General features: G+C 42.0%; 1 protein-coding gene across 1 annotated transcript in view; it reads left to right on the top strand.

Annotated features, from left to right (window-relative positions):
- LOC126754997 (uncharacterized) overlaps positions 1 to 11,688 on the top strand; it is a 40,708-nt gene that overhangs the window by 26,656 nt on the left and 2,364 nt on the right. Inside the window, exons 11-12 of the mRNA XM_050467249.1 lie at positions 3,290 to 3,389; positions 8,707 to 9,520. Coding sequence (XP_050323206.1) covers positions 3,290 to 3,389; positions 8,707 to 9,520 — 914 coding nt within the window. The remainder of the gene's footprint in view (positions 1 to 3,289; positions 3,390 to 8,706; positions 9,521 to 11,688) is intronic.

The following is an 11,688-nucleotide window of genomic DNA, read 5'->3' as shown; positions in this document are numbered from 1 at the left end:
TTTATTTAATTTGATTTAAAATTCCCAATTGTAAAAACACGTTTTAAATAAGGCACGCGAATATAGTATAATAAAAATTTGAATTCCATTGAAATCAATATACCGTTAATACAGAAGTAACCCAACCAACATTTTTTCCATAATACTAACGTATTACTCCATTATTAAAATATATAGCATAACCTTAATTGAGCGTGGCCTTAAGGAGCCATCCTACCACGCCACCCCACCCCACCCCACCCCTTTTCACATGTGTTAATACTTACAACCATCGATCCGAAACGAGTCCTATGTCAAGTAACCCAAATGTATATAAAACCTACCATTTTGATTCGTTGGGTTATTACTGTCTTCCTTTTGTGCTTATTTTCTTCGTCGTTTGACAGTTCATATTCAGTAATTTTGCTTACATTTCAAAGAACGGTATAACACGTAATTGAAAGCTTTTTTATTTATTAAATTGTACATAAAATTGCAACTTAAAATTCATAATTTATCATTAATTCAATTAAATATATTTCAAAGAATGTGTGTGTGTTAAATTGGTTAAATTTTTTGCAAGCAGTGCAACAAAAACCTCAAAAGAAGAGAGCCATTATTTGAGCAAATGTGAAAATGTGCGTTTTTTGCTTACTTATATCTAAAAAACAAATTAACATTTAACAATAAATTTACATTTAAACCAAAGTTTAATTCATTGGCTATCCGTGCTATATAAATTTAAAAAAATCCGTGCAGGCATTTAAGAGGAATAAGCAATGAAAATGAGATACTAAACTAAACCCAACCCAATATTTTTCTTTTTCTTTTGCGTGCTAAGCGCTCTTCGGACCTTCCTCGTATTGCCTACTTGTGCTGGTTATTGTCCACAAAATATGTAAAAACTATGTACCCACTCCTAAATAACAATAACAGCAACAAGTTGGGATTGCATGGTGAAGTGTGTTGCGACGCGTTGCTATTGCCACAGGGATGGCTATCATATTAAGGATACTGTGGTCACAATCAACTCAACTTTAATTCAATAACATAATTCACTCGGCCACCACCAACCGACCGCCTCGACCGTGCGCGCTGTTGACCATATTGCTCGCCACCTGCCGTTCCTCTCTCTTTCACCAGCTCCTGCGCACGCCACGAGACGAGAGTCGACACTGATCGGCTACGGTTGGCTTTGCATGTACCGTTATACACGAGTCGCTAAACTGCAATGCACGCAAATACATCCATACTTAAATATGTGTGTCTCCTCCTTTGCCGCCCCCGCATTGAGATTAAAGTGGAATTCGCCATTTTCTCTGCAATGTTTTCTATGGCAATTATTTATATTATTAAACCTGAAGAGTTGTCCAATTGTTTGCATTGCTAAGGTGGAGCAGTTCTGTTTTTTTCGCTCAATGTATATTTGAATGTGTGTATGTGTGTGTAAATCAATAATGTACTCATATAATGAATCACTTTTTGCGATATTTGTGGGCCAGGCAGATGCTTGTAGCTTATATCTCGATTGTAGTACATTTTTTTTTTTTTGCTGTACACAAGCCCCTACACATACATATACACTCACACACATGTATGTCGATGGACGCTGAAACCATTTGGGTGCGTTTGTATATATTTGTTTTTCATTTAATGTTCTTTGAAACAACTCATTTTGCGGCTTCCATCTATGACTTGTTGAATGACCCATTTTATTTGGACAAAATAGAAATGGTGGCACAGCGCCTAAGGCCGCTTGGACACAGGGACGTGCTGTTTTGGCGGGCCGCAGTGCTGGTTTTGCGTAGTGGCGGCGTGGCAGGGGGAGTAGCAGCTATTATGAAACCATTTCAGCAAAGTATATTGTGTTCAAACACACACACACACACACACCAGCTCACACATGCATGCCGTTATGGTCAGCTGCCACGCGCGTAACCACCTTTTGCACACAACATTCCCACATTTGCATGAGTGTGTGTGTGTGTGTGTTGTTATTGTTAGGCATTTATTACGAAATGTTAGACAAACAGCGTGTCACATGTTGATTGTTACGAGTGCGTCAACGCTGTTACGCCATAATTCGTTAAAATTTGAGTGGTTATGTCTAGTGCGAGGCGTTGCTCAATAGCCGGTGTCGGATGTCTCACCCTTGGCGTTCTTGGCAACACACTTACAAGCGCTGTTGCTTAACGGTTAGAGTGAAAAAATGCTTTTTCTATGCTGTTTTTCATGTTTTTTGTTTTTTAAATGTGGAAATTTAACAAATAATTATAGAAAAGAAAAATAAAAGCTTGGTTTCAAGGCGTCAGCAATGAGTTTGAATAATTTTTTTCTTTAAACAAAATTTTTCAAGTGAGCACCGTTCTCGATTCTCACATCCTCAAAAAGTCAATTGGGAATCTCTATGGATACAGGATTTGTCCGGAAAGTAATAGGACTGAGTCGATATAAAAAAATTTATTGAACCAATTGTTACAATTCTTTAAGAACATTCAAAATGGGAGGTGCATGCTGCTTGGATCCCCTTTCATCGGCCCTTTCAGGCAAAGAAACAAAAAAATTCGGGCGGGTCACATCTGTGTTGTAAGGCGGCTGCGAAAGCGTTGGGATGCCGGCCTTGGTTAAGTGACTGTTCCCAAGAAAGGCGATGTGAGCCAGGGCGTTGTCGTAGTGCAACTTCCAATCGGCTACGATGGCTTGTCGGACCCAATTGACCCTTCGATTGAATCTCTAGAGGACTTCCACGAAAAACTTGGCGTTGACGGTTTATCTAGGAGGAACTAATTCATGGTGGACGATGCCTTTAATGTCAAAAAAGACAATGAGCATCGTTTTCACTTTGGATTCACTCTTCCCGGCCCTCCAAAAAGGCCTGGTGCCACCGAAACACTACACTTCTTGCTAAAGCAACACCTGGGTAAGCCTGCTTGATCATATCAAACGTCTCTGTCTCAGCATTTTCGGCTTGCACCACTCACAGGAACACATCGCGCGAAAATGTTTGTTCTGACTCTCCAGGTGCTCGGATCCAGTGTGTGTGCGCGCGCTCCAAAGTCCTCAGTCCTATTACTTTCCGGACAAACCGTGGGTCTGTGGTCTAAGATAAGCTCGAGAGGCTTCTTGAAGACCAATGTCTAAAAAAACACCTCTAAGACAAAGTTCCACAAATATTGTGCTGTTTATTCGTTGTCGTAACCAACATTTATAAGATGTGTGAAAAATTGGGGACCCGCCTATTTTCTCTTCAATGATATATTTCGCATATTAGTTAAGTTTTTAAATATAATATATTTTTTCTTATTTGCAGATTCTTCTTTTTGTACCATTTTGCATTCTACGCTTATCATTATCGCTTTAGTGGACAAAACCGTAGCTTGGCATTGGTATCCTCTTGGCTTTTTATACAGGTGAGTAAGGGAATATATTTCCCATGCAGTTCCCATCAATCTTACAGAGTCTCTACTTGGCATCTTCAATTATAAATCTAATACCTTCTTTAGCGATATGTTTGTTACATTTTTTTCGAATCTCAGAAGATCGATCTCATCTCTTTTCACTATTCACTGATTGATAGACGTTGTCATTATCTGGTTCGTCACTTTAAAATTGAATGCGTAAAGTTTATTATCATTCGAAAGAACGTTCTTTGGCATTTATTCTGGTCTCTTTCAAACGTTGTCACAAAATTGAATTTATAAATTTCCGCGTAAAGTTTATTATCATTCGAAAGAACGTTAGACACCGCTTACGCGATTATAGCCGAGTTCTTTTCGCTACGTGGCGCCAATTGGATATTCCAAGTGAAGCCAGGTCCTTCTCTACTTGGTCCTTCCAACGGAGTGGAGGTCTTCCTCTTCCTCTGCTTCCCCCGGCGGGTACTGCGTCGAATACTTTCAGAGCTGGAGGACAACATGACCTAGCCAGCGTAGTCGCTTTCTTTTAATTCGCTGAACTATGTCAATGTCGTCGTATATCTCGTACAGCTCATCGTTCCATCGAATGCGATATTTGCCGTGGTCAATGCGCAAAGGACCAAAAATCTTTCGCAGAATTTCTCTCTCGAAAACTCGCCACGTCGACTCATCGGTTGCTGTCATCGCCCAAGCCTCTGCACCATATAGCAGGACGGGAATTATGAGCGAATTATAGAGTTTAGCTTTTGTTCGTCGAGAGAGGACTTTACTTTTCAATTGCCTACTCAGTCCGAAGTAGCACCTGTTGGAAAGAGCAATCCTGCGTTGGATTTCCAGGCTGACATTGTTGGTGGTGTTAATACTGGTTCCTAAATAGACGAAATTATCTACAACTTCAAAGTTATGACTGTCAACAGTGACGTGAGAGCCAAGTCGCGAGTGCGACGACTGTTTGTTTGATGACAGGAGATATTTCGTTTTGCCCTCGTTCACTGCCAGACCCATTTTCTGTGCTTCCTTGTCCAGCCTGGAGAAAGCAGAACTAACGGCGCGGGTGTTGAGGCCGATGCTATCAATATCCTACAAGTCACATCAAACTGTTGTGTTTTCTAGATGAAATGACAGCCCTCGAATATTTTAAGGTTGCTCTTCGACCCAAATGTGGCATTTTTGCTGTTTACGTACCCATTGAGCTCGAAATGGGCGTCTCGCTGAACAAAATTTGGCGCGAAAACGTCGGATCTTCTTGGAAATTTCAAGAGCTCATGGAGCGGATCGATGTCGCTTGGGAAGGTCGAGTGGGTTCAAATCTTGCACAAGCTGTATTTTGTGCGCTTTCATTTTCAGATCTCGATGTAAAATGCGCCAAGTCTATTCATACTGCCACGCGTAATTTGTCCAAAAAAAGCTTTTGAAAAAAGTACTTCTACAAAGGTCGTCCGCAACAACGTCTTCAAAATTACGATACTATTCATGGCTCTATAGCATTCCCCATTGACTGTAACATTATGGTCGAACGTGCGACACGCTTGATAGTCGATCGGTTTCAATTCTTGTTCGAGCTGGATTTTGTAAGCCCGCAAACTAAGACCATAGCGTAAAATCTTAGATAAAGAGTTGCGCGCGATTGCGGATGAACTTATTCGTGCCCTCTTTGATACTCTGATCCACAATAGTGATAGCGTTTTCTGTACGGCTTCTCTGAGGACTTAGCTGAATGTTGGATCCGCGTTGTTCCGGAGTAACTCTGTTCGTTATGCAATGGTAAACCAAATTTATGCTCAGTTTTAAAGTAACAACTGTCAAAAAGACCAACTCTGAAAAAAGTATTGCCTCAGTGAAAACCATACGTCTAAAAAATATCCGTTACAGTAAATTTAAAAGGCTCAACAAAACCGATGAATGATATTCTGAGATTCGAGTTTAGTATTTCTCTCTCTCTCTTTCATTTCTAGTCATAAAATTTTTTGAAATCTTGTAACTTATTTACGAAAGCACTAAATTCATTTAAATTACCAATAATTTATGCTACAACGCACTTCGCTATGTAGCGGTTACTTTAAGCCTTGTGCCTGCGATTACTGAAACATATACGAGTACGTTATGTATCGGTGTTTCGCTGCGGGGCAAGTGAAGTGTGATTTGATAGTTCACCATGTTCACAGTTATAATTGTCAACTTTATGGTAAAATGAATTTGACATTCGCAGCTTGTGGCCACCACTGCCAATACAGTTATGTCTAGGTCACGTGCCCTCTACATGTACATATCTATATATAGTATATATAAAACGTATACACTCATATATGAATGCATATAATATAACCGCGCACTCTGATTTAGTTGGTAGAATTGATGTAATTGAGAATGCTGCTGCAGATTCACGTGCCGCTTATCGATTTTTTTCGGAGTCTTCACGTGTTTGGAGACCCACTGTGCTTGTGCAACTATTGTCATGGCGCCACTCTGAGTTGTGCTGAAATGACTGCGAAGGACATTGAAAAAAATTAGCTCCTTAAAAATATATATAAAATCAAAGGCTTTTGATGGAATTTAACCTTAAATTTGGAAATGTCTAGTGAAGACGAGAATGCAATTGGTCTGCTGAAGATGATTTTCGCAACTCAAAAAAGTTTTAATCTTCTACAAAACTCTGCGAAAGGTTCTGCAACGCATCGTCTCATCTTCTGTGGTGCAGGCTTCTTGTCATCATAGGTTAGATTATGTTAGGTTAATCTGGTAGGCCAATAAGCCACGCATAGACCCGTTTTGGTCCTTTGCGCAACCAGATGAAGTTCAGTTGCTAAGTCCAAGAGGAGTAGTCATCGTGACGCTAATTTTAACAGACTCTGCGGTCTCATTGTCGATACCTCCTCCAGTGTATCATACCGTGGGGACCCCAAATGTTTACAGCGTAGACTTGTCTGCGGGGCAAGTCCTGCTCTAGAAATTTCCCGCAGTCTTCTCGTTCTGCCAGCCCCATCCTGCGGGCGTGTGGCGCCACCAGACAGTGTCCAGTTAGTTTTCCAATTATGTTCCTACAGTCTCTTCTATCGAGTGCCAATAAAAATTTTGTGCACTTTCGATCTGCCGTTTGCCTTTTGCAGCTTTCCACCCAGGTAGCTCGTTCCATCGGGTTTGAATTTTCTTTACCATGTTTCTGTTGAGATCGTCGCATAGACAATGTATAGGTTTCCCAATGTTGATCACGTTTTCGGATGTTTAGTCGCACCATTCCTGGCAATCTCGTCCACTATTTCATTGCACTCGATGCCTTTGTGACCTGACACCCAGTAGAAGTGAAGTTGGTTATTTCCTGCAATACTTTCCACTGCCGTCCTGCTTCCGCAGACACTCCTAGCCGATATGGGATACGAGGTTACTGCCTTGCTTGGCTGTCTACGTAGATGTTGACTCTGGAACTGCCTGCAGGTGCATTAGAAGCTAGCTCCGCGGCTTTCGCAATTGCAAAGATCTCAGCTTGAAATATACTGCAGTGGTCTGGCAACTTAAAAGGTTGCCTTATGCCTAACTCTGGGCAGTATATTCCCGCACAAACTCCATCGTCCATTTTCGAGCCATACGTATAGATGTTTAGAGTGTTGCGCGAAGCAAATATACCTTTACGCCAGCCATCTTTTTCTATGTTTACTTTGAACCTTCTTTCCCAGTTGAAAAGTGGGATCATGTAGTCAGTGTTTGCCGGGCGCCATTACCTAACGAGCTATGCCTGAGGATTCTATATATAAATTCTCTTGAAGCCAGTAGTCATCCTGGCGATTTTACTGTGCAATTTTCAGCGAAGAGGTCTATAGGTGGCAGGTTTAGAACCAGTTCAAGTTTTAAAGGTTAAAAACGGGTTATCTCATTTTTTGGCAAAACCACAAGTCCTATAGAAAAAAATTCTATGGCAATGTTGTAGGTAATTTAAAGATCTATAACTTTTGTATATAGTCTTCTTTTGCATAACCTCAAAATTTATGTGAAAAATTCAAATAACCAAGTTTTCGTGGTTTTAATAACTTTTTCGTGTCTGAATTAGAGAATGTTTATGTGGACGGTCTTTGTTTCCAACCAGACAGCGTTACATGCCATACAGCCAACGAAACAATCCATTTATTGAACGAAAGTTTTGGTGAGCTCATTATTTTGCTTTGAGGAGGCTTATCCCACGGTAGTTAGCACAGACTGGGAGGGACTCTTCCTTTTTGTGGATGGGGCAGAGCACACTTAAATTTCAATTGTTAGGTATGCTTTCGTCCGACCATATTCTACAAAGAAGTTGATGCATGTTTCTTATCAGTTTTTCGCCGCCGTATTTGAATAGCTCGGCCGACAATCCATCGGCCCCCGCCGCTTTGCTGTTCTTAAGATGGGCAGTGCTTTCGAACTTCTTTATAGTCGGGCAATGGAACGTTTGCTCCATCGTCATCCATTGGGGAATCGAGTTCATCATCCCCTGGTGCTATGCTTTCACTGCCATTCAGCAGGCTGGAGAAGTGTTCACCCCATAATTTTAGTAAGCTGTGGCCATCGGTTACTAGATCACTTCTGGGGGTTCTACAAGAGTATACTTTGGTCTTGAAACATTATTGTAGTCGCCGCATTTTTTCGTAAATTTTTCGGACGACGACGGATGGACCACGGACGGACGGGTGTCCAACTTGTCCATTCGTACTCACGCATTTTGGCCTCTCTCCTGTTTTGTCTTCCTTCTTCAACTCTCGGTATCTATTCCATCCCGCACGTTTTGTGCTCGTTTCAGCGGCTAACTTCGCAGATTTCCTAAGGTACAATGATAACCATAACGGACCACTGTTCGACACGAGTGAAATCGCGGCGTATCTAAACCCACGTAATTCAACTTTGTGCAGCTTTGACGTTGATCTACTTTTTACCGTTTTGGATTGGCTTTATCATAGATCAAACTTAGATAATTAATTTTTCTGATAAAAAAAAGTTCTTTTCGATCCAACAAGATCCACGTTTCCTGAGACACATACTGTACTTATTAGAGTCTTGCAGTTGAGAACTTTTAAGCAGATTTGAGTAGAGATGTCAGAAAGACACTGTAACTCATCACAAATATTTACATGTATCAACATAATTATTATATAAAACAATAGCGAATCAATTCGCCAAGGGAGCCACTGATTCTAGCACCAGCCAACTTTGCACGGCTTCGGTTCACACGTGGCCATCCTATTTGCCCAACTCGTCTCATGCCTTACATAGTCTAATAGCCTAATATACCACATTCTGACAATTATTTCCACTTGCTCTCCACTCTTCTCCCTCCCTCGCCGTTTAGCACTCAATGTTCTATTTTTTCCATCGTTACGAGCTGCCCGTCATTATTCAACAAGCGGAAATACTTATCATAACAAACAATCAGAATGTGGCGGGGAATGGTCCACAACAACAACAACAGCAGCCAGGTCAGGGACAGCCGGCTGCCTTACTAATGGGACGTCTATTTCGGCGCCCAGCTGACGCACAGCATCAGCGGCAACAACAGCAGCAGCAGCAGCAGCAACAGCGACAACAGCAATACCAACCAACCCTCGAAGCATTACGAAATCAGGCGCTAACACCCTATGTTGGTGACTATGTGCGTGACTACCTGCAGCGGCGCGGTGGCGCAGTGGACACGCTACGACGCACGCTGCTACAGCCACGTGTTCGCGTGCAAATCGCCAATTTGCAGCGCATTAATTTGAGTTCCATTCAGATAAATCCGGCGAATCTGGATGCGATCGCCCGAGCCAGCGAAGCTGCAGGCGGCGAGGCAGCAGCAGCCGCATCTTCAACAGTGAATGTCGGTGGTGGTGCAGGTGGGGCCGAGGGCACTATTACCATCAGACAGGTGGCAAATGCAGATGCGCCTACAAATGGTGCAAGTGGTAGCAGCAACAACAACACGGGCAACAACCATGGCTCCACCATAGGCATTACAATCTCTTTCAATACCGCATCGCGTGAGTCGGGCGGCGAGGGAAGAATTGCCACGGTGGTGGGCGGTGATGGGCAAACGGTATTAGCTGCCGCGTCGGCGGACGAGTTGACAGCAGGAATTACGGTGAATGCTGAGGCGGAATCACAACCATCGTCAACAACATCAACAGGTAAATATATTTACAAGTTAATTTGTACATTCCTTTGGCTTTATTTCTTCCATCCGCGCATCGCTTGCAACAATGAATGCTCAAATACTCGAGCATACCGCCAGGTTTTGAAGGTTAGGATCCACTGTCGTTGGTATGATGGCGCTAGGAACAGAGCTCTTGTTCGTTTAATATTAAATGATGAGGAATTTCTGGCATTTTAATGTTTGTTTAGGTCGCGAATTTCATGAAATACCCATTCCCTACCTAGATTCAGAAATGCAGTGAATTTTAAGGTTAGTTTTTTTCGAGCACTGCAATAAGACCCATCAGTCAGTGCTGTCAAAAGTGATTGCATAAAATTTTTGTCAGTTGAGTGCTTCTTCTTAACCAGCAGTGGGGAGTGGCGTCAGGATGAAACGACTTCACTTCTACTGGATGTCAGGTCACAAAGGTATCGAAGGCAATAAAATAGTAGACGTGATTGCCAAGAGTGCTGACGGCTGTGAGCTGAAAAGTTGACCGACTTTAGTAAATCTATGCAATTGGCGTACGGCGTTCTGGACAGAAGTATGGCGAAGAAGGTCAATTTACGATGAACTGATCTACCGGGATGCAGAACTGCATATGCAAAGATGTAGATCAGAAATACAAAAAGTTTCTACTCATTAGTGATAAAAAGGACCATAAGAACATGATTGGAATACTCACTAATCACAGTATGGTGGCGGCACATGCCTGCAGAATCAGATTGATAGCACGAGAAGACTGCATAAAATTTTAAGACCAAGACACCAGCTAAACAATCGCTTGTGCACTTGTCCCACATTAGCAACACTTCAACGATTTGCTAGCCCCACGGTATGAGACACAGGAAGAGGTGCCGTTAGTGCGGCCCTAGAACCTATTGAAGTTCGCGTCAAGTGCTGTCATCCTGAAGAATGATTATTTTTCATGAACTACGTGATGGCACTTCATTTAGCATCGCTAAGGACCAAAACTGTTCTATACGTGGCTCATTAACCGACCAGACTAACCTAACCTAAACATAAGGATCCCAGATTATTTTCAATAACAGCTTCTAGCTTCAAACTCTCACTGGCAGCCGAGAAACGGGTACGATTGTAGAACTACGATATATGCCTGGATACTCCAGAATTAGAGGAAGTAAGGCAGCGTATAAATTAAGAAGAGAATACTCTATGCGGGTCAATTGATGTTCTTGTGAATATTGATGGGAACTGTAGAAAGCAGTCTTTTGTTATCATTTCTCAAAAAAAAAAAAAAAAAAAATTGAATTGACGATTATACTACTGTACCCAAAAAATAAGGTGACATTGTATTTATTTTGAAAATTCTTTATTTATTCTTCCAAATCAATTTCATCCCCTTCAAAGTAATCCCCTCCCGATGTAAAGCATTTATGCCAACGGATTTTCCAATCTTCGAAACACTGGTTGTAGTCACTTTCCGGGACGGCCTTCAGTTCCGTCTTCGCTGCGGCTTGAATCTCCTCTATCGTATAAAAACGGTGTCCCCGGAGCGGTCTTTTGAGCTTGGTGAACAGCCAGAAGTCGCACGGCGCCAGATCAGGTGAATACGGTGGTTGCGGAACGATATGGGTTGAGTTTTTGGCGAAATGATCACGAATTATGAGGGCAGTATGGGATGGTGCATTATCGTGGTGTAAAAACCAAGAATTGTCTTTTCACAATTCCGGCCTTTTTAGCCCGATAGCGTTACGCAAACGACGCATAACGTTCAAATAATATTCTTTGTTGACTGTTTGACCAGTTGGAAGGAATTTATAATGCAAAACAACACGATAATCGCAGAAAACAGTCAACACGACCTTGATTTTTGAGCGACTTTGTCGCGATTTTTTTGGTCTCGGCTCTCGATTATTCGATATTCGCTCGATTGATCGGTTGTTTCGGGGTCGTAAGCATAGATCCAAGTCTCATTGCCAGTTATAATGCGTTTTATGACACCCTGGTAGTCGGAAAGCATCTTTCACACACTTCAACGCGACGCCTTTTTTCCAAAAAATTCAATGTTTTCGGCACCAGTCGAGATTTGACGCGCTTGAGGCTCAAAACATCCTTCAAAATGGTATTGGCTGAGCCTTTCGATATGCCAACTTCATCAGCAAGGTCTCTAATTGTTAATCGACGGTTTTTCAACACCAA

The sequence above is a fragment of the Bactrocera neohumeralis genome, chromosome 4, assembly GCF_024586455.1.
Source record: "Bactrocera neohumeralis isolate Rockhampton chromosome 4, APGP_CSIRO_Bneo_wtdbg2-racon-allhic-juicebox.fasta_v2, whole genome shotgun sequence".
Classification (NCBI taxonomy): Eukaryota; Metazoa; Arthropoda; class Insecta; order Diptera; family Tephritidae; genus Bactrocera; species Bactrocera neohumeralis.
This window is presented reverse-complemented; position numbering and strand designations above follow the sequence as displayed.